This window comes from Staurois parvus, unplaced genomic scaffold (genome assembly GCF_062004578.1).
Source record: "Staurois parvus isolate SC_StPar_1 unplaced genomic scaffold, SC_StPar_1.0 ptg000414l, whole genome shotgun sequence".
In the NCBI taxonomy this organism is placed as follows: Eukaryota; Metazoa; Chordata; class Amphibia; order Anura; family Ranidae; genus Staurois; species Staurois parvus.
The window spans coordinates 6,961,783-6,984,931 of NW_028318210.1; the positions used below are offsets into that span (position 1 = coordinate 6,961,783).

Sequence of the window (23,149 nt, forward strand, 5' to 3'; positions counted from 1 at the left end):
AAATTTGCATAGAAGGTTTTTAATCTGGTTAAGGTACATATATGGTAGCTGTTTTTCTGTGTTTAGGTACGTGACTACTTCTCCTGGGCAGCAGAGATAACCCGAGAGATGCAGGCCGAAGAGACCATACGTGGTGTTTTGGCTAGTAGTGAAAAGCTGAAAGCCCACCAAGATCTGAAGCAAAATATAGATGCTAATCAAGAGACTTACAACAAGACAGTGTCCATTGGCCAATCCCTTCTCCAAGAGGGCAAAATCCCTTCCATACAGGTAAAATTCATTGCTTTGTGTTTCCAGCAAAGTAAAAAAAAACTGCATTACAGATGTTGTGTTTATGGCAGTACAAAGTACCTGAATTGTAGGTTTGTTAATACTAAAAGGTATGTGACAATTAGTAGCACGCAAATAGGCATTGGGGTTGATTTACTAAAGGCAAATATAGGGTTTGATTTTCTAAACCTGGAGAGTGTAAAATCTGGTGCAGCTCTGCATAGAAACCAATCAGGTTTTTTTTGTCAAAGCTTCATAGAACTAGCAGAAGTTATAAGCTGAATTGGCTACCATGTACAGCTGCACCAAACTTTGCACTCTCCAGTTCTAGTAAATCAATCCCATACTGTGCACTGCAAGTGTATTGCAAATGCAGTTGCTCCAGAGCTTAGTAAACAAGGTGAAGCTTCACTTTGCAAAGAATACCCAATCACATGTAAGGAAAAAAAAAAAAAAAGCTTTATTGCTTGCACATGAATGAATGATAGAAATCAGAGCTTTCTCTCATTTCAGAGCTTCCCCTCAGATCTAGAACAACTGCACTTGCAGTGCACAAATTATTTGACTTTAGTAAATCAACCCCTTGTATTTTCATCACCCTAACATGCGAACAACTGAAGTGTTAATACAGCTCAACTTAAAGCGGAAAAAGGGGAAGCTTCACTTGTTTACACCCTCCCCCTCTCTCCACTGTCACATTTGACACTATTGGGGGGGAGTAGGTTTTGACAGATACCTGCCTCAGTGATCTGTAAGGAAGTTTGGACCCTCTGTCTCCCCCCCCCCCCCCCCCCGCAGTCTTCTGGGACACACACAGGACCCAGAAGACTGTGGGAACATTCACAAAGCTCAGTGTGGCTCGCTCATTCACAGTAGGAAACCGGCTGTGCAGCTGCTTCAATGCTGGTTTCCCTTACCTAAGATGCCGGCACCTGCACCCGAAGCCGCATGAAGAATCAGCTGGAGTGAGGACATCTCTGGATCCCTGGACAGATAAGTGCCCTTATATTAAAAATCAGAAGCTACAATATTTATTTTATTTTTTGTAATTTTTTTTTTGGGTGGGGGGGAGACAGCAGCTTCTCTTTAAAGTTAGCTATGTCGTTTCATTTTGTTGGCCAAGTCATGGTGCAGTTTTGGCCTTGTGAAGAAAAGTTTGTTAGCTGCCAAGGGGTTAGTGTACTATTGAATATAAATTCTGCAGATATAAAATAGGATGTTCCAACTTGCAATTTATAAATCATTATTAAAGTGTTACTAAACCCAGGACCCTGCATTCACTATATCTGGTCTCCCACAGTACACAGAACTTGAAAATGCAATTATTTTAGTAAATATAAACTGCTAAATACATTTTCTCATCAGCAGATAGAGCAGTCTTGTGACTTCTATCAGTGTCCAGCCCACCACTGGCTAAAGCTTGTAGGAGGAGTTTTCTTTCTGCTCTAGGAGGATGGAAATCCCCTGACCTCTGTCTGGACAGTGCTGATTGGCCCTGTGCTGATCACATGCACTTTCCCAAGAAAAAAAAAACCTCTCTAGCAATACACACTAAACTGAGCATGTGCATGCCTGCGGTTCAGTGTGCAGATAAGAGGTGTTCACTTGAAAAAGGGGAGAAACAGAGAAGATACAGTCTGTATCAGGTGGTCATTTCAACAAGAGGAGGGGCAGAGAGGAAAGGATCAAACAGCCATTTTACACAATGCAGAGGATTAACCCCTTAGGTTCCACAGTGAGTATAACAAGCATGCTTTACTGCACATACAGACTGATTTTACTGTTGTGGGTTTAGTAACACTTTAAGCATTAACAAATAGGAAAGTTAAAGTGGACCTAGCACTACATGTATTTTTTCATATCAAGGGCTCCTGCACACAGGCTGGCTCAGTCCGGTCAGCATAATTGCAGTATTTTCTCTGCCCAGGCAGTCCAAGTGCAGCATACAGCCTGTCACTGATATGAATGCGCTGCTTTACTCATGTGCTATCACAAATACAAGTACATCATACGGATGTATGCAAGAAATTGAAATTTGTACCCTTACAGTTAGCCAAAAATATAATTGGAGTCATGCCTCTGACCCTGACAAGTGGCATTGGTCCTGGGCCTCTCCAGGCACCATCAATTGGGATGCCAATCAGTCACAGCTCAAGAATTCCCTAGCAAACTCTGAAGGATCCCCAGAGTTCCATGCAACCCTGATTGAGCATGGCTGCTGTATGTTACAATGTGGAATGTAGACTTGTACAGTTATGGATAGGTTATCTTTAAAGCAGATCTAAAGTCTTTTTGTACCCGAGGAGCCTTTTTCACAATGTATGCACAGCGAATTTACCTTTAGTTTAGTTTGCCCTCCTCTAGTCATGTATGGTTTACATTTATCCCTCATTACTTCATTGTCACCAATGCCATTTTCTTAGATCCTTCTGCTGGCCAGGCTTCCCCTTTTTTTTTTTTAGTCTTTGAATGGCCACTGATGATGTGACTTCCACGCCTGCATACATGACCTACATCCTGACACCCAGCTTATATACTTGGCACCTTACAGATGCTGAGTTTGCATTGCTTTGTGCTGTAAGTGTACAATTTAAAAAAATGTTAGCAAGAGAGGAAACAATTTGTTTGGTGGAAAAGACATACAAAATCTTTTCTGCCAAAAAAAATCCACTTTGGGATGCTTAACTCTAAAAGTAAAGTTATGATAAATCCAGCCGAAACAAGCATATTGATTCTTGCTTGTTTTTTTTAGATCCATGTCAAACTTCAAGCTCTCGTGGAAGAAAATAAGAAACTGTACCAGCAATGGGAACTGAAGAGAAAGCTGCTGGAGCAAGTGCACCAAGAGCAGGTCTTCTACAGAGATGTTGGGAACATGGAGAAGATCCTGAATGCACAGGAGGTAAGGAAACCAAAGCTACATACAGCTTTTTAAAGTAAGCAGGGGCTGATGTAGCGGGTCATTGAGCTACTAAAATGAGGACTTACACAGACATCAGAAGTAGATCAAAATCCAGGGGATTCACCAATTTCATGGTAGAATGAGGTTGGGATTGCATTTTTGAATTATAGATGTTTGGCAAATGAATCCCCAGCTTCTAGTGACCTGGATACAATTTTCGGAGGATGTATTATGGTTACTGAGTGAATACATTAAAATATCTCCTTTTTCAAGGGCTTTTCATATTGGAACAGATTTGATTTATTGGCATCTTCCCTACTCCTGATGTATATTTGAACGTATTCCATATGGTTTCGGGAGGCCGGGCTAGCTCTTTTGGCCTACCACTTCTGGGATCCTCTGTTGCTGGTTCTCCATGTAGCAGTCAAATCTTTGCCCCTTCTGCTCCTGAGGAAGCGAAACAGGTGAAACATGTTGCTCTCTATGTGAATGGATGGTGGCAGGGGTGGACTGACAACTCATGGGGCCCCCGGGCAATAGGGGATCATGGGGCCCCTGTGTTCTTGCCCAAACTCAAAAAAGGCCTATGTAAAAGGTACCAGGGGCATCTCATGGGGCCCCCTACTAACCCAGGGCCCTCGGGCAGTGCCTGAGTTTCCAAATGGTCAGTCCTCCCCTGGATGGTGACAACCCCAGAATAACTGTATTTATACTAGTTATTTACACAGTGTGTACCTTTACTACAGTGTGGGGCCACCACCATAACCAACAAAAGGGTGCAGGATGGTACTATGGTTTATTTTAAATGTGATTTTAATGAATTTTAACTGTGTAGCAATAAACATTGTACATTTTTTAAATGATATTCAGTGTCGTGCTTATAAAGTCCATGAACTGCCATCCAATATTTGTTTCTTTGTGTTTGAACTGATTTAGGGATGTGGCACTTCGGTATGTGTTAGGGTAAAAGCCATTGTTTTTTCTTTCTACCCTCCTTTGTGCTGTTCCCATTGACTGAATAGACTGCAGAAGTAATTTTAGGAGAAATATATCAGCAGTATTTCTGTGTTTAGTGGATGATAATGTATATTGTTTATCTGTAAGCAACTAATAAACTTGGAAAGAAACAAGTTGGGGGCGAATTATTAAGAAGTGTCTGAAGTTCTATCGTAAAGCGCAACTAAACCCTATAATCCTTTACAGTCAAGGAAGCTGCCATCTTTGATCTGCAGTTGCTATGGTGTTGCACATGTGATCAGTTATGATAGCTTGACTCATCAGTTGAGCGCACAAGCAACTGTAACAGTTATCATTCACGACATGCCTTGAATGGAACCGTTTTCAGGAACAGTTAAATAGGTGTGTTTTTTTACGTTTTAACTGGTGCCTGTTGCCTACAGCAACCGATTAGCTTCTAGCTTTATTTTTTTCCACGCAACATATAAAATTTAAAAGCTAATTTTCTCGGCTCCAGTTGAGTCTGTCTTAGACACTATGGGGGTTATTTACTAGAGCTGGAGAGTGTAAAATTTGGTGCAGCTCTGCATAGATACCAATCAGCTTCCATGTTGTATTGCCAAAGCTTAGCTAAACAAGCTAAGTTTAGAAGCTGATTGGCTACCATGCACAGCTGCACCATTTTCTGAGTGCACCAAGTTTTTGTAAATCTACCCCTATTTGTTAATACACAAAAAATTCAGATCAAATGACAAGAAGGTACCATTTCTATGAGACGGTATAAGGCAATTACATCATGAATTACATCACATAGCACAGTATGTATGGTTTCATTTAATAATACCTAACCAGTATTAGCTGTTGGCAATGTAACATTGTATAGGGGGTCGATGACTTACCATTTTATACATAACCAAGGTTGAGTGGGGAGATATTACTCAAAGGCTTTGCATGCTATGTGCTATAAGGTCTATTGTTTATAATCCAGGAGTAGTAGAGTCTAGACCAGCCTTTCTCAACCAGGGTGCCCCGGCACCCTGGGGTGCCTTGAAGTTTCTTCAGGGATGCCTTAGCAAAATGTCTGGAAAATTGCCCAAAACTTGTATACAAGCCAGCTGGTGGAACAAGCCTGCCTTTTAGTTACACAAAGGCACAGGTTTTCATTGTGCACCATTACGACCTTCTAGGTGCCAGCATCCTGACAACCAATGACATCATTAGTTGACAAGAAGGATGTCAGCTGCCTGCATAGCATCCTAGTTTGACCCTCCCCTGCCCTTCTCCATCAGTGCTGGGATCACATTAGCTCAGTGATGGAGAAAAACTGAGGGAGAAGAGAAACAATGGAATACTAGTCAGTACTAGTGTACAGAAGTGTATTTGCTTTTGAAGAATAAATCACGTCTAATGTTGGGTGTCCTATATGTGTGGATGTTGCTGCATTATATAAAACTATCAAAATACTTTTTCACATTTTAGAATGGGGTGCCCTTTTAAAATTATGGACAGTCTTGAGGCACCCCATTTTGGAATGGGGTGCCTCAAGACTGTCCATAATTTTAAAGGGTTCCTTGTCTGGAAAAAAGGTTGAGAAACACTGGTCTAGACCACCTACCTTCAAATATAGCCAGGCAACCTCTGTTTGAAATCATGCATTTATAGTTATTTTAGTGTGCATGCAGGCACCAGGATTCACATGACTGTGCCAGTCTTGAGCCTGTATTTCAGTGCAGGAAGTTGATGCTGCCCCTTAACAAATTCTGGAGAAAAAAAAGCAGGTGAACGCAGGGGCATATTTACCACAAGGCAAACAGGGCATTTGCGTAGGGAGGCATCATTTCAGGGGGCAGCAACATTTTTCGGGGGGCATCGGCTACTTTCAGTGGGGCAGCACTGCCCCCTAAAAGAAGGGATGGAAGAAAAGAAACACCCAGCATGGTAACTAGGTGGGGTCTGAGAGAGGCTGCAGGCTGCTTGATGGTGTATGCAGAGCCCGACAAGAGTTCCTGGGGATATCTGGAGCTGTGAAGGTGAGTGTCTTCTCTCTCGCCGGGGTGGGGGAGTTGCCAGTGTGTATGGAGCGGTGATAGTGAAAGGCTCTCTTGGGTGGGGCTGGGGTGGGGAGTTGTTGGTCAATGTCCGGCTCTTATCGTGGGGGAGGGCGGTGTTTGTCAGTGTCAGGGTCTCTCCGTGGGTGGGTGGGGGAGCTGATTTTTGTTTTGCCTAGGGCAGCATGAAACCTAAATACATCACTGGGTGAAAGCAGTGTCAGGGGTGTACTGTGATCTCTAAAAGTTAATAAATACTTGTGCTTTTTTTCTTACACATTACATAGTCTGCATTCACTTAACATTAAAATATATATGATTCTAGTCCACTTTAAGATGGTTTGCAGCTGCAGGTCCAAGATTGAGTTTTACAGTAAAAGATGAGATCTGTATATAACTTCAGCCTGCATCTCTGGATTTACATTCTGATATATATTTGGGGATATATTTCACTGAAGACAACCCCTGCCTATGTATTATATGTTTCTTTTGTATTCTCTAGTTTTGATAATACGTAAAAGCTGCCCCATAAGACAACAGCATTCAGGCAGAAGTATACCCTCAGAGCTTATGATATGTGTCACCTGACACAAATGCCATCTTGGATCTTATTTCAGGCTCTTGTTCATGCATGCATCTCTGCACCAGTTGTGTAAAAGTGTCACAGAATATTGTCCTGTTGATAGGTCAGATGGAGCTGAATCTTTACATGAGCAATTGCACAAGCGGTGGCTTTTAAATCAGCACTAGCTCCTTTCTATTTTTGGGATTTGGCATCTTCTTCCTTTTGTTGTGTCTGCTAGTGCTCCAACTAAAACAGACACCGTGAAACCAGGAACAACTGATGTTTTGCCTTTTCATAACATGCACGCTGCTGACAGGGTGTAGGGATAGAACTTTGGAATACAGTTCAGACTTCAAACTCTTAGCAGGCTTTTTTTTGTTTAATTTGTGGTGACTGGCGCACACAGTTGGAAAATCAAGGCATCGGGGCTAGAGACTTGGTTTGGGCACTGAACCTGTACGTGTCACCTCGAAAATTCCATTACACTATAAAATAACATCAAACCACCTGCTTTTCTAATGGACTCAACAATGATGTCTTTTCTTTTCTGGCTTTGTCTTTTGCAATTTTTATAGCTTTCTCATAAAGGGAAATATCCAGACTGTTCACATTAAGACTTTTGTAGGAAACGATAGCAAGTTAACCTTTTTATTGAGAATGAAAGTGAACAGATGTATGATTTGTATGAAACAGTTCTCATTAGTACCTACATGGATTGAAAAGTCAACTCCAGTTAAGAATGTATGGTCAAGCTGTAAAAAGATATATCTGGACATGCTGCTTTTTAGTGCACCTGACAGCCCCCTTCCCCCATTAACTGCTACATTGTAAAAAATAACTATATTGGACTGGTAATAGAGCTAGACACTGGATCTCAAATATATTAGCCGAATACAAGTACACTATTCTACCAAGGAACTTTGCACTTTTCCTAATCGTAAATAAAAGCATATATAAAATAGGATAAAATACATTTTCATTGATAATATAAAAGTAATTAGTGGTTCATACCCCCATATACTGTATCTGCCCTTAACCATTCATTGATAAGCAAAATATTCCTATGCTTCTGTACAATACATTCTTTTCATTCAACAGTAACCGATAGTCACAGTCAGGGGCGGACTGACAACTCATGGGGCCCCCGGGCAATAGGGGATCATGGGGCCCCTGTCTCCTTGCCCAAACTCAAAAAAGCCTATGAAAAAGGTACCAGGGGCATCTCATGGGGCCCCCTACTGACCCCGGGCCCTCGGGCAGTGCCCAAGTTTCCAAGTGGTCAGTCCACCCCTGGTCACAGTGAGATGAGATAACATGCAATGGGCGTTATTTACTAAAACTGCATGGTGGAAAATCAGGTGCAGCTCCGCATAGAAACCAATCAGCTTCCAGGTTTTATTGTCACAGCTTAATTGAACAAGCTGAAGTTAGAAGCTGATTGGCTACCATGTACATCTGTACCAGCGATGTCACTTCTGGTTCCGTCGCCTTGTAAACAAGGCCATTTTTATTTTTTTTTAAAGCACTAGATCAATGCTTTTTTTGATCTAATGCTTTACATTGTAGGAGAGATGTGGGGTCTTTTTGACCTCATATCTCTCCATAAAGAGGACCTGTCACCAATTATTTCTATCACAAGGGATGCATGCATTCCTTGTGATAGGAATAAAAGTGATTAACATTTTTTTTTAAGGGACAGTGTAAAAAAAATAAATAAAATTAAAAGTAAAAAAAATGTTTAAAGTGCCCCCATGCTCGCACGTAGTAGTGAACACATATGTAAGCCATGCCCACATATGTAAACGGTGTTCAAACCACACACGTGAGGTATTGCCACGAACGTCAGAGCAAGAGCAATAATTCTAGCACTAGAATGCCTCTGAAACTTTACACTGCTAACCTGTAGAAATTTTTAAAGCGTCACCCATAGAGATTTTTAAGCACCATAGTTTGACGCCATTCCAGGAGCGTTCGCAATTTTAAAGCATGACATGTTGGGTATCTATTTACTCGCAATAACATCCTCTTTCATATTTTACAAAAAAATGGGGAATATATTGTGTGTGTTTCTTTTTTAATCATTAAGTTGTATTTTTTTCCAAAAATATATATTATTTTTTAAAAACTGCCCATTTCGGTTTCAGTTTTCGGCCAAGTGCATCCTGAATTTTCAGCTTTGGTTTCGGCACCAGAATTTTTAATTTCGGTGCACCACTAGTATAAACGCCCCAAACTGATTACAAAGAATTGCTAGCTCCACATAAGAATATACTCCGCACACGATAAACTAGCAGCTGCGCATTGTAATGCTTATGGCAAGTTCTTGCATTGAGGAATCCATATGGGGCTGAAGTAAATATAAAGCAGAAAGGTCATAAATTTTGCACATGTCTATAAAGCAAGAATACTAGTGTATATGTGATCATTCTTCCAAGGCTTACCAATGTATGAGTGAGGCAGGCACCAGGATCCCCAATAAACAGGAGGGGTGAACTCCTCGAAATGCCAAATAGGGGAGCTACCACCTCCCTTTTTATTACCCACTGCATGGGAAATGAAGGGGGTAAACTCAAAGAATGGAATATGAGCATTACATAACAAACCCACGGATATCAGGATGGACAGGAGCATCCCGGTTAAACCAGATACATACAACCTCCCTTCAAAGAGGCAGGTCAGAGGGATAATACTGGTCAGGTTAGGCTGACAGCAACACAGATTTTATAAAACAACATAGCTTTATAACTATCAAATGTACAATAACAATAAGCAAATAGTGTTATATAACAGTAAAAAGGCGAACAAAATTCCACAAGCAAAATAAATGACATATGTTATATATGTAACTAACAGAAATTTCAATTCTATTTTAATGAATGGCAGCTTGCTCATAGCATAATTGCTCATAGAAAGATTTGTTAGTCAAAACCTTAGGGACATGTTTAGAAGCATTATCATCCTCAAGGGGTTGATAAAGAAGCAGGATTGCTTTGAAACACATCCCTGTATCTTGGGGTAGCGGTGACAACAGGAGGCTTTCAGCTCTTGGACTCCAGACCTAGAAGCAGCTCCATCTATCTCTGCCAGTAGTGTCATTTCCACTTCATCCCATGCTTTCCCCAGCCAGTGGCCAAGGTGAGGATCTGGGATAGCTCATACACTGACTCTGGACTTGTCCTCCAAGCCACCTGACAAGCCTCTCTACCTCACAGTTGTTTGTGAGTGCAACTATTGATTTTATTTTGTCCATTAAACTTCCTTATGCATGCTCTACTATGGAGTGTGCTCTCCTCTTTCTCCTTTCTTGTTTTATACAGGTTTCCAGCATCAGCTCATTGCAGGTCAGCAGCAGCACACTCTCAGTTACAGCAGATTTTGGACTGTTTTTTTAATCTGGGCTACCTGCTTTTAAATAATATTATATCCATATTACTTTTTCATTGTTTGTATATTTTTTTATAATTTATTAGATGTATATTGTACTCTTGGATTGATTGATTTATTCTCCTTCCTGTTACATAGTTAGTCTGGCTGAAAAAAGACAAAAGTAATTCCAGTCCATCAACCAAAAAAAAAAAAAATTTTATAATCCTATACCCACAATTGATCCAGAGGAAGGCAAGAACACCCAGCAAAGCATGATCCAATTTGCTCCTGCAGGGAAAGAATCCAGGCCTTTTTTAAAGCAATCCATTGAGCTGGCCAGAACCAACTCTTGAGGGAGTCTGTTCCACATTTTCACAGTTATTACTGTGAAGAAACCTTTCTGTATTTGGAGATCCCAGCCTAATTTTTAAGATTTCATGTTTGTTTGGGTTTTTTTGCATCACACTCACACAATCCTAATCAGGCTCCGACAATCTGTTAGCTAGTGGAGAGCTAACAGATTGTCATCACAGGTATTTAGACGACAGGTGATATTTTCCTGTGGGTGGACACAGTTTGTTACACAGGTTTTCCTGTTACCCTATTCACTTTGGCTTTCCTGCTAACTATCATGCTGTGCCAGTATTTTAGTATTCAGAAATGAGGTTCTGGATGAACTTACATTTTGTATGTGTTCCTACCCAAAGCAAACATAAAGTCATTAAACGTTTCTAAGGTACCAGTCCAGATGACAAACACATCATCTGTGTACCTGTGCCAAGCTATGATGTGGCATAGGTACAAATAGAAGATGTCATCATTAAATACATTCTGCTTCCACCCCCCTCCAGGTACAGAATAGTATATGATGAGACTGTAGAAATAGTTTTTTCCATCAAAGAAAAGAAGAAAAAGAAAAGTGAACTGGTTGCATATACAAGACCTCAGCATTGTAAAATACACTGAGATAATGCAGAAATCTCTTTTGCTTTTTTATTTCATTCTGTTCTGCTATTTATGAGAAATAATAATTTTAATTCTTGCCACCTAACAAGTGTAAACGTTTACATTTTTGTTCACTTTCAGTCCTGGTGATGATGGCCACCAAGAGAAAACATGAAGGGAATTTTCCCCAGTGGGGATTCAAACAGCAAAAAATTTGATAGGAATTCTAACTCCTTACCCTTAAAGTTAAAAAAGAAGTTTGGGCTTTAGACACAACTGTATGAGCAATTTTTAGGCCTCCCTGCCATGATTAATTGAGGCTTTGAGTAATTTGGTACATAAGTTGCTGAGACCTGTATTTGCAAAAGATTGCGCAACACATCAGCTGTTCTTGACTGACCACGGGTCTTACTGAGTCATGTGGTATATGGCATTTTCCTTGAGGCCTGTATGTGAAGAGATCAAATCACCAAATGATTGCAATTGTTTTAATTATTTTTTCTATATTTCCTATTTAACCATTCAACAAATATGCAGAACTCCATTTAGTACATTTATTTTTTTTCAAATGTTTGCTGGGAATCTTTATTACAGAAAAGTACAATCTATGTTCTATGGTTGCAGTGAACTTGGAGTTAGACATTTAGAAAAGCTGGGTGAATTTCTTTCTATTTCAATATGTTTACACAATGTATATAAAAAAGGTAAAAGTGATACAGAGGTCAATAACATGTCAAATTCATATCCAAAATACAGAATATAACAAGGAGCCAAGGAAGAGGAGATTCTAAACAGTTCAGAAGACCTCAATTCAATGCATCATAATACGTGCATAAAGAAAATAAACCATGGATAGCTTATACCAGGACTCAAAATTTCAAGTCCTGAGCTACTAGCCAGGCCTTAAGAGTTATTCACCACCAGTTACCCAACCCCTACCCTGCCCCACCCCTAATTCTGCCCCTAAACACACCCTCGTAAATTATCTCATGAAATGACACTGTTAAATGTTTTATGCAGATGAACCCCCAGGTCAGTCTGTCCCCAGTAAAATCCCCCCTAGGTCACTCTTTTCCCAGTAAATCCCCCCTAGGTCAGTCTTTTCCCAGTAAATCCCCCCTAGGCCAGTCTTTTCCCAGTAAATCCCCCCAGGTCTGTCCTTTCCCATTAGATTTCCCCCCCAGGTCAGTCTGTCCCCAGTAAAATCCATCCACAGGAGGGGGGCAGCAAAACAGGTGGGGCACATCACAGGAGGGGGGCAGTGGAAGAAATGGCGTGCAGCATGACAGGAGAGGAGGACAGGTGGGGGGCAGCATCACAGGAGAGGGGGACAGTAGGATAGGTGGGGGGCAGCATCACAGGAGGGGGCAGCTGGATAGGTGGGGGTCAGTGTCACAGGAGGGGGCCAACAGGACAGGTGGGGGGCAGTAGGACAGCTGGGGGCAGTGGGACAGGTGGGGGGCAGTGTCACAGGAGGGGGGGCAACGGGACAGGTCATCACAGCTTCACAGGAGTGGGGCAGTGGGCTAGATGAGGGGCAGCGGGATAGGTGGGGGGCAGCGTCAAAGGAGGGGGCGTCAGGATAGGTGGGGGTGAGGTGTCACAGGAGGGGGGGCAATGTCACAGGAGGTGGGGGGCAGCAGGACAGGTGGGGCGCAGCATCACCGGAGGGCAGCAGCGGGTTAGGTGGGGGGCAGTGTCACAGGAGGGGCAGTGGGTAGGTGGGGGACAGCATCACAGGAGGGGGGCAGTGGGATAAATGGGGGCAGCATCAAAGGAGGGGGGCAGCAGGATAGGTGGGGGTGCAGTGTCACAGGAGGGGGGGCAATGTCGCAGGAGGTGGGGGACAGGACAGGTGTGGGGCAGTGTCACAGAAGGGCGGCAGTGGGATAGGTAGAGGGCAGTGTCACAGGAGGGGCAGCAGTTAGGTGGGGGACAGCGTCACAGGAGGGGGGCAGTGGGATAAATCGGGGGCAGCATCACAGGAGGGTGGCAGTAGGATAGATGGGGAGGCAGCATCACAAAAGGGGGGGCAGTGGGTTAGATGGGGTGCAGTGTCACAGGAGGGGGCCAGTGGGACAGCTCTCACCTGGCAAGCAGCGTCAGTGGAAAGGATCTTGTGGTAGGAAGGGTAGCTGAGCCGGCGCCTGGTTGTTGTGGTCGATGGCAGGTGGGGGTCGGAACCGTGCTGCAAGTGGGGCTGTCCGCTGTCAACAGGCGGCAGGACTTGATGACCCCAGTGACTCTGGTCCTCCGGTGGGCAGCGCCTTTGCAGTTGCAGGCAGCATTGACGGGTTCCAGCGTGTGGTTGGCCATCCTCCGAGCCCTTCGGCGGTCAGCCATGTCCTCCGCTCCATGGGCTCTCCAGGGGTGGCTGTGTGGTGGGAGGCATTCCTGCAGTGTCCTCTGTGGGGCTGTGCAGGACACTTCTGCTCTGCTCTGTCTGGACTATGCAGAGGGATGGGAGGAGACTCCGGAGGTCCTGAAACACTGGGCTGGGCTCCACTCTTGCTCTCACGTTATTTCCACTTGTCAAATGCAAGCAGGCGAGTGGAAATTGTGAGGCCTGGCCTATACAGTATATGATTAACTATAGAAGAAAAAGAAGAAAATGAAGAGAGTAAAGTGGAGGAAGAAAATGGAAAGAAGGGGGAGAAAAGAGGGAAAGAAGAAGAACCTGTACTAGAGAAAAGGGGGGGTAGGAAAATAAGTCTAACGCAGGGGGCTCTCTTCCACCACTGGAGCACAAATTATAGAATAGAGGGCAAACATCATGAGAAAGGTGATCTAGGGGTCCCAGATTCTACTAATTTTTTTGTGGTTGTTAATAAGGATACTAGTCAAATGTTCGTTTATGTAGAGACCATCTAACCTGGTTTTGACTTTGGAAAGGAGGAGAACTGCTACTTCCAAGCTTTGGCAATTGTTAATTTGGAGGCTAAGGGTACAAAATGTGGCAGTTTAAACCCTAGGTAGCCAAATCCCAAATAATTTATGAAGGAGGGCAAATACTTTGGACCAGAAATGTCCGAGCACCTGGCAGGTCCACCACATGTGGAGGACATTGTCTTCTATTTGGCAACCACTAAGGCACCATATATCAAACCTTGTACACTGACTTGAGAGTTGTACCATTGATAGTCCAAGTGACAGTGGTAGACCAAGTGCTTAACCGTTCTTTTTCCATTTTATGGACTTTCAGGTCTGCTTCCCACCTTGTTACTGAAACTAATGCCTACTCCCAGAACTCCCCAAATATGGTATATATATGTACTTGAACAGGAAACGGGGGGGTGTATATCCACCAAAGTCTCCATCCTAATAGTATGTAGAAATAACATACACAACAATCCTACTATTTATTAAAACTCTAATAAATGTTAGGTTATTGGTCTTTCCAGTGGCTTTTGGTGTGTGGGTACCCCATTTCCTGTTCAAGTACACTGCCTAACACCTTGCCACATAAGCTTGCCTAGCAGGAGACGAGAGACAGTCGAAATGAGAGTAGATTACAGAAATCAACTTGAATTCTAATTGGGTGTGGTGGCAAATATGTTTGAGAGCTGTTAAAGTGATACTAAACACAGGACCCTGCACTCACTATATCTGGTCTCCCACAGTACACACAACATGGAAATGGAGTTATTTTAGTAAATATAAACTGCTAAATACCTTTTCCCATCAGCAGTTAGAACAGTGACTTCAGCAGAGCACTGATTAAAGCTTGTAGGAGGAGTTTTCTTTCTGCTCTAGGAGGATGTGAAACCTCTGACCCTCTGTCTGGACAGTGCTGATTGACCCTGTGCTGATCACATGCACTCTCCAAAGAAAAAAAAAAACCTCTTTAGCAATACACACCAAACTGAGCATGTGTATGTGACTACAAATTCAGTCTTTATCAGGTGGTCATTTCAACAAGAGGAGGGGCAGAGAGGAAAGGATCACACAGCCTTTTTACACAATGCAGAGGATTAACCCCTTAGGTTCCACAGTGAGTATAACAAGCATGCTTTACTGCATATACAAACTGATTTTACTGTTGCGGGTTTAATAACACTTTAAAAGAGGAGAGAGGTTTTTGTCACGTATAGGAGAAACTATACAGTGTCTAAGCTGGGTATATCTTAATAATTTAGAAGAGGGGGCCTGAAATCCTTTTTCTGTAAGAATTGGTCACAGGAGGACTTTAGATTATTCTAAAAGTGAATAAACTGAGGTAAAACCATGTTGAGGCCACCAGAAGAAGGCTGCAGAGGACTCTAATCCCAGAGAGGGGGGGAAGTGGGTTGCCAGTCAGTGGAAGCAAAGGAAAGTTAGCAGAGAGCAGGTTGCTGGAGTATTTGAGGCCATTCCATAATATGCATAAATTATGTGCCAAAATTGGGGTAAGTGTTAAAGCCTCTTATTAAAGGAGATCCAGGGTAAGAATTGTAAGTGTATACAGTTGTGTTCAAAATAATAGTAGTGTGTTGAAAAAAGTGACTAAAGCTCAAAATCCTTCTAATAGCTTTTATTTCCATACACACAAATGCATTGGGAACACTACACATTCTATTCCAAATCAAAACATGAAGAAAAATATATCAAATTTGCGTTGTTCCTCTAAAAAAATTGAAGAAAAGTGAATATTAGACTGTTCAAAAAATAGCAGTGTTTGTATTCTTCTTTACGAACTCAAACATTCACTAAACTGAAAAGTGTTTGAAGATTTTGCTTTCCTTTGAATCACTTAATGAATATTTGGCTGTATAAGCACTGTTTCTGAGAACTGCTGTACATCTGTTGCATGGAGTCAACCAAATTCTGGCACCTGTGAACAGGTATTCCAGCCCAGGATGATTGGACTACATTCCACAGTTCTTCTCTATTTCTTGGTTTTGCCTCAGAAACTGCATTTTTGATGTCACCCGACAAGTTTTCTGTTGGATTAAGTTCTGGGGATTGGGCTGGCCACTCCATAACGTCAATCTTGTTGGTCTGGAACCAAGATGTTGCACGTTTACTGGTGTGTTTGGGGTCGTTATCTTGTTGGAACACCCATTTCAAGGGCATTACCTCTTCAGCATAAGGCAGCATGACCTCTTCAAGTATTCTGATGTATTCAAACCAATCCATGATCCCTGGTATGCGATAAATAGGCCCAACACCTTAGTGTGAGAAACATCCCCATATCATGATGCTTGCGCAACCATGCTTCACTGTCTTCACAGTGTACTGTGGCTTGAATTCAGTGTTTGGGGGTCGTCTGACAAACTGTCTGCGGCCACTAGACCCAAAAAGAACAATCTTACTTTCATCAGTCCACAAAATGTTGCGCCATTTCTCTTTAGACCAGTCAATGTGCTCTTTGGCAAATTGTACCCTCTTCAGCACATGTCTTTTTTTCAACAGTGGGACTTTGCGGGGGCTTCTTGCAGATAGCTTGGCTTCACATAGGCGTCTTCTAATTGTAACAGTACTCACAGGTAACTTTAGACCTTCTTTGATCTTCCTGGAGCTGATTGTTGGCTGAGTCCTTGCCATTTTGGCTATTCTTCTATCCATTCGAATGGTAGTTTTTTGCTTTCTTCCACGTCTTTCAGGTTTTGGTTGCCATTTTAAAGCATTTGCCATCATAGCATGATAGCTGAGCAGCCTATCATTTTCTGCACTTCTTTATATGTTTTCCCCTCTCCAATAAACTTTTTAATCAAGGTACGCTGTTCTTCTGAACAGTGTCTGGAACAACCCATTTTCCTCAGAATGTCAGAGAGAAATGCACTGTAACCAGCATGTACAACATTTGCTGCCTTCCTTAAATAAGGGCAATAATTGCAACCTGGTTTTCAAAGAATGAATGACCTCACTAATAGAACTCCACACTGCTATTATTTTGAACATGCCCCTTTCAATTAGTGATTCAATTACACAGAATCAGCAGCATGCATGTCATGACTGTTGGGTCTGTTGGATTTCTATTACTCTACTACACCTGCTAGTAAATTATTTGCCATGTAGAAATATAATTTCTACCAAAAACAGTGATTGACCAGGTTAGTGATGTCTGACTGCTATTATTTTGAACACAACTGTATGAATCCAGGAGGTGGATTCAAAGGCATACCCATATAGGGGCTGCTTTAGCAGCATACAAGTTGGTCAATGGAGCGATCTGGGTGGCTTGATAATTTTTTAAAAGATTTGGAACCCCTAGACCACCCTGATGGTCTATGTATATAAATAGTTGTCCTGGAGATTTGTGGGCTGCAGGTATGCCATATGAAGAACATGGTCCTGGTTCTGGAAAGACTTTAGGAAAAAGAAGGGACCAGGATCAGGAGGGTTTAGGCAGAACAGTCATTTTGATCCAGTTAATTCTTTCCCCACCCAAGAGATGGGGTGATAATTCCAAGAAGATAATAGTGTTTTAAATTTACATATAGTAGGGCTGTAATTGGCTGGATATAATTCAGAGTAATGTGGAGTCAAACAATTTCTTAGATGTTGAGGGCCACCGACTTATCTTCATTAATGTGCAAGTTTGAAATTTGAGTGAAAGACTGTAAGGTGCATAACAATTTATCCTCATTAATGTGCAAGTATGAAATTTGGGCGGAAGACTATAAGGTACATAACAAATTAGGTAGGGATATGAGAGGATGGGTTAGGGTAAGGAGTAAATCATTAGCAAAAAGGCTAACCTTATAATTGTGATAACATACTGGGACACCATGGATGTTGAGATTCGCTCAAAAACTATACTAGTTCTATAGTGAGAACAAATAATATAGGGGAAAGGAGGCAGCCTTGGGGGGTTCCTCTCTTTGCAGGGAAAGAATGAGAGAGATAATTTGGGGTATTTTACACAAGCTGATGGATTGTAGTAGAGGGATTGGAACCAGGACAGAGAGGCGTCCAGATAACCACCTCTGCAATATACCGTATAGTGGAGGTAATCCCAGGAGATAGTATCGAAAGCTTAGTAAATGTCACGTGATAGGAGTATACCTTGAAGTTTATTGTGATGAAACAGGTAAAAGAGATGCATTACATTACACATGTTGTCTGGGGCTTGCCTATTGGGGATAAACTACACTTGGTCCTTATGCATTAGGAGCTGAATTTCTTTAATTCAGATATTTTGCTCTGTGCCAAAGCTGCTCCTATCCAATTTGGGGAGCTTTTCTATGGAATTACTAATTGTCTGGTTGTCCAACAAATCCTCTTGCTTCAGTTCTGTGTCACTGACCTGGAACATGTACAGTAAGTGCTTCAGCCTGTTGTCTGACGTCTCTGATATGCATATTTGTTTCAAGTCAGTAACTCAACTTCAGCATTTGCGTCTGCTAGACCATTCCTTTTTATACTTGGGAATTGTATGGCCCCCAACATGCATTGCATGTCATTTGCCCTGCTTGTTGTAACCATAAATAGTTTAAACTGCTAAGGACACATGGATTTCTCAGCTTGGGTGAATGTCCACTTCAGTGGGGTCCCTGTGTTTGTGGTGAGCTGCTGAATACAGGTCAGTTGGGCTCTAGTAATTGCTGTGTCAACATTTTGGTAAACTATGAAGATCTACGTCCAGTAGATACTGTAGCTGTTGACTTTTTTTTAACAGATACTTACAAGCCCATGAAGTTCACAACTGTCTTCTCCTGCTTCTCAGCTGATTCTCCTGAGCACTGGGGATCCCCAATACCGACATCTTGGATTTGGGAGCCGGTTGTGACTTTCTAATGAATCACAGCATGCTCCTCACTGGTCATGTTTGAGATCAAGTAGATCATTTAGACTGGTCCTGCAGCTTCCTGGGATGTGCAATATTATCCCAGGAGGCTGCAAGTGTGTGGGGGATAGCAGAGGTGTCGTCCTGCATGCCTAGGTGAAAAACAAGGCTGTGGGAGTAGATAATCCTTCCCTCCCAAAAAACCCAAATAACTGCAGTTAGGTTAGAAGCTGGGAGAAAAAAGAGGATGAGAGGTGAAGATCCACTTTAAAGAATGTTCCAAGTGTTTTTTTATTTTGTCTCAATCATTGCATATAGACTATTTCATGAGTGATCCTCATGAAGCAATAGTTTGAACTCCTTCAAGCACCTTATTTTGGTGTGACTACACCATCTCAGCAGCCTCTGAAACTGAAATCCAGTACTGTACTGTATCCTTAAAGTCCAATTGCAGGATAAATGTAACCCACCTTCCACCCCTTCCTCCCACCCCTCCTTATCTGATCACTGGGTTAACGAAAACCCTCTCTAAACCCTCGTTTTACTTACCCCAAGACGTGGTGACCTAATTATCCAATGCTGGGTTTTTCACCTCACTTTATATTTTGGAGCAGCCCTTGTTCTGGATATCCATATCACTGCCTGCATGATGTGGACAATTCCCAATGGCCAGCCAGCAGGGGTCCTCTTAGGATCTCTCTGAGGAGAGATTACTTCAGATCGATGAAAGTGAAGCGAAACGGATGCGGAGGATTCACAAGTGGCACTGGACTGCAGTCCCTGCAGGAGGAAATGGCATCAGTTAGGGACCTGGATGGAGGAGGGGACACTGAGATGAATATAAATGGCTCACCAGGTAAGCAAAACTTTAGACTGGGTGGACGTGTTAGAGGGGGGTGGGAGGGAGGTTTAGGCAACAAGTCATTTTTGTATGGATTTGGTTTTTAATATGTATTACACAGAGGAATCTAAAGAAGGTACACTTTTCAACCTTTAGTTTGAGTATGCTGAATATGTTCCAGGTGCATTCAAGCAAAAGGCATGGAAAGTTTTGTCAAGTGTTTTTTTTTAAATAGCCATAAAATATGTAGAAAAGCCCTTCACCTGCCAGCATACTGCAAAGTGGGAACCTTGCTTTCTGTGGGTCCAACAATCAGTCACAACCTTTGCTGATTTTAGATCTACAGTATAGGTCTGACTTAATAGGAAGGAGTGTCAGATCTTTGGAGAGAGACCACATGGAAAGAGCAAAGGCCCTATTCTGTAGCTGCAGGCAAGAAAAGGCTGCCTGAAGCAGCGAAGCAACCCCAAAACATCAGTGAAACCTTCACCATGTTTGACTGTAGGGACTGTATTTTTTTTTTTTAAAGGCCCCATTTCTATTTCTGAAAACAGTAGGATGATGGGCTTTACCATAAAGCTGTCATTTTGTTTCATTTGCCTACAGCACACTTTTCCAAAAGGATTTTGGCTTCCTCAAGTAAGTTTCACAAACTCCAATCTGGCTTTTTTATGTTTCTGTGTCAACAATAGGGTCTTGCTGGGTCTCCTACTATACCCTTTCATTCAGATGACAATGTATAGTTCAAGCTGACACAGTTGTAGCCTGTGCCTGAAGATCAGCTTGAATTTGTCCAGAAGTTGCTTGGGTTTCTTTATCCACCATTTGAACAATCCTTCGTTGCAATCTTTGATCAGTTTTTCTCTTTCATCCATGTCCAGGGAGATTAGCTACAGTGCCATGGGCTGTAAATTTCTTGACAATGTTGTGCACAGTGAACACAGAAACATTAAGATCTCTGGAGATGAACTTGTAACCTTGAGATTGCCCATGCTTTACCACAATTTTTGTTCTCAAATCCTCAGACAATTCTTTGCTGTTACCTAAACATTGCAACAATTTTTGGGTGAAGTGGTGCATTATCTGTCAGAAATGCAGGAGTGGCATCATTTTTGGCCATGTCTATACATTGGGGATCTTCACTTGCTCCTATATAACATGGGGCAAGCTAGCAACTCCTATTACTGATGTGTAGAGGTCATTCAAGATTCAGTACAACCAGTGCTGGAAAGTTTGCAATCCCCTGGCTGTAGGATTAGCAGTTAGAACTATGTCACTTGTCTCTGCTGAGTCACACAAGTATATAAAAAAATAAGTCCAGCCAGCTTCAGTAGTAATTACGAGCCAGTGATCAAACCAATGGTAGAAACACTTCTGATGAAAGCTTGTTTTTAAAGTGCTTTCTTTCCATCCAAAGCAAATGTCACTTCTGACGTACTTGTTTGCACCTGATCTGGCGTAGATATTAAACATTACTCTTATTAGAAGTCAGAGAATCCTTTGCTGCAGGGGATCATGCTTGGTTTGATGCTGGATGTTGATCTGTATCTGTAATTGGACACTACCCTTTATAGAGTTGGGAGCTCACGCATATAGATGCTGAAGTGCGCCAACATTGATCTGGGTGTAGATCAAACTAGGGGATTTGCAAGTCACAGTTGTTTACAATGGACCTTTGCAGTAGCAGCCTGTCAGGATGTAAGAAATACAGAACACTGTGTCCCAGCCTCTGAACTTTAATGCGTATTGTGTAAGAGCTGGGATTTCTTCATCAATACCATATAAATAACTAATATACATGCATAAATAATGTAGCTGTAGTTTAGTTCTGACAGGACTGCGTGCCGTGACTGACAGACACATGATAAGCAGCAGATGCTGCCAACTTGGCATAGTGTGAGGTGCAAGACTGCTTCAGCGAAAGGAGCTGTATAGTCAATGAATTGAAATATGTAACTGATAGTAAGTGGGGGTAATGCATACAGTATCTAAGGTCCTAGTACACTATATGTGTAGACACTGTTAATTGTATATTTTAATTTTATGTATAAGCAAAAAATATGAAACATTTCTTAGAGCTGAACTCCAGGCGGATCTAAGGGATCATGTACACTGCATCTGATAAACTCACGTTCAGGAGCTGTTCAGCGCTTTTTTTCAGCAGCCCCTGAACTCTCCCTAATGTTTTCTTATGTGTCCATGTACACATCGTCGTTTACAGTCATTTACAGGCAGTTGAGTTTACAGTCTTTTTTTGAACGCAGAAAACTTGCGTTCATGAGTAGTTTTTATCAGCGTTTCAAATGCCAAATGCTTGTAAACACGTGTAAACGCGGCTAAACGCGACTAACCGTGTTTGTAAGCGTTTGCAAATTTTCTTTAACTCTTCCATTTCCAGATGCTGTCCGGAGCCTTTTTTCATCATGAAAAATACATGCAAAGCATTTTCCCGGTACTCAAATGGACCTAGCACACCATACTTTGAGGTTTTGCATGAAAGAAAATATGTTAGACACTGCTGCAATAATTTCTGCACAGAAACGAGCTGGAACACATCCAAAAACCACAAAAAAAAAAGACAGCTAATCTCAACAAATACTGCTCTCTCTGCTTCTGCTCTCTCTATTTCTCTCAAAATGTCAGAAATAGTTAATTTTTTACTGTTTTTCAGTGCATTTTGGAAGGTCTCCTGAAGCTATCTTTAAAAAACACTTCTAAACGCAAACACACATAAACGCGGTATGCAAACTGATGTTTTTTAATCTACATTTTCCAGCAGTCAGTTTCCATCGTTCCGAGGTGTCCCATGTACACAGGACCTAAAAGACACGAATGCTTGCAGCTCTGAATCCAATAATTAATCCTTCAATGAGTTTTTTTGAAATGCTAGCACATTCCTAAACTTTGACTTGATATCAGCTGATTGCAATCCCCTGCACAGCAGAGCTCAGAGTGGGGAGCGAGAAGCAGCACAAGGAGCAAGTCAGCTGTGATGCATGTAATAAGATGGAAAATTCTGATAGAAGGAGAAGCTAGTATGTCAGTCAGCTGCTTCTCCCTCCTCTGTCCAGTCACAGGCTGGGACGATGAACAAGATCTATAAGTGTTACTTAAGGGCTTGTTTACACTTGTATCACATTCTGAGAGTTGATCTGCACTGGATCACTCTTCAGAGGATGTTTTACAGGTGGTGAGGGGGCTTTTAACCCCTAAAAATCAGCACCAACACGCAGCATTTCACGCCGTTGCTGCACGGCCCCATTGACTTGAATGGGTCCTGTTGAATGGGCGGGCGGTACCGCTCTCCAATCATGACAGTGGGGTTAAACTTTTGTCATGCTGTGATGCAAAGCATTGCGGGCGCAATATGTGTACACCCCCATCTGCTGCCTTTGCAGCTTAGGGGGGAGCAGTTGGGGGGGGGGGGTGTAAACAAGGCCTTTTTGTAGTAGAAGAAAATCAGGTCTTCTGCACTGTGAGATTTGTGCTGTGTAGTAGAGTTGTTTAAATCTAAGGACTGCATGCACAGAAATCCAAATCCTTGGGC

General features: G+C 42.2%; 1 protein-coding gene across 1 annotated transcript in view; it reads left to right on the forward strand.

The window, feature by feature from the left end:
* The window catches only part of SPTBN5 (spectrin beta, non-erythrocytic 5), a 435,120-nt gene that overhangs the window by 236,395 nt on the left and 175,576 nt on the right, over positions 1-23,149 (forward strand). Inside the window, exons 32-33 of the mRNA XM_089686901.1 lie at positions 67-270; positions 3,023-3,172. Coding sequence (XP_089543027.1) covers positions 67-270; positions 3,023-3,172 — 354 coding nt within the window. The remainder of the gene's footprint in view (positions 1-66; positions 271-3,022; positions 3,173-23,149) is intronic.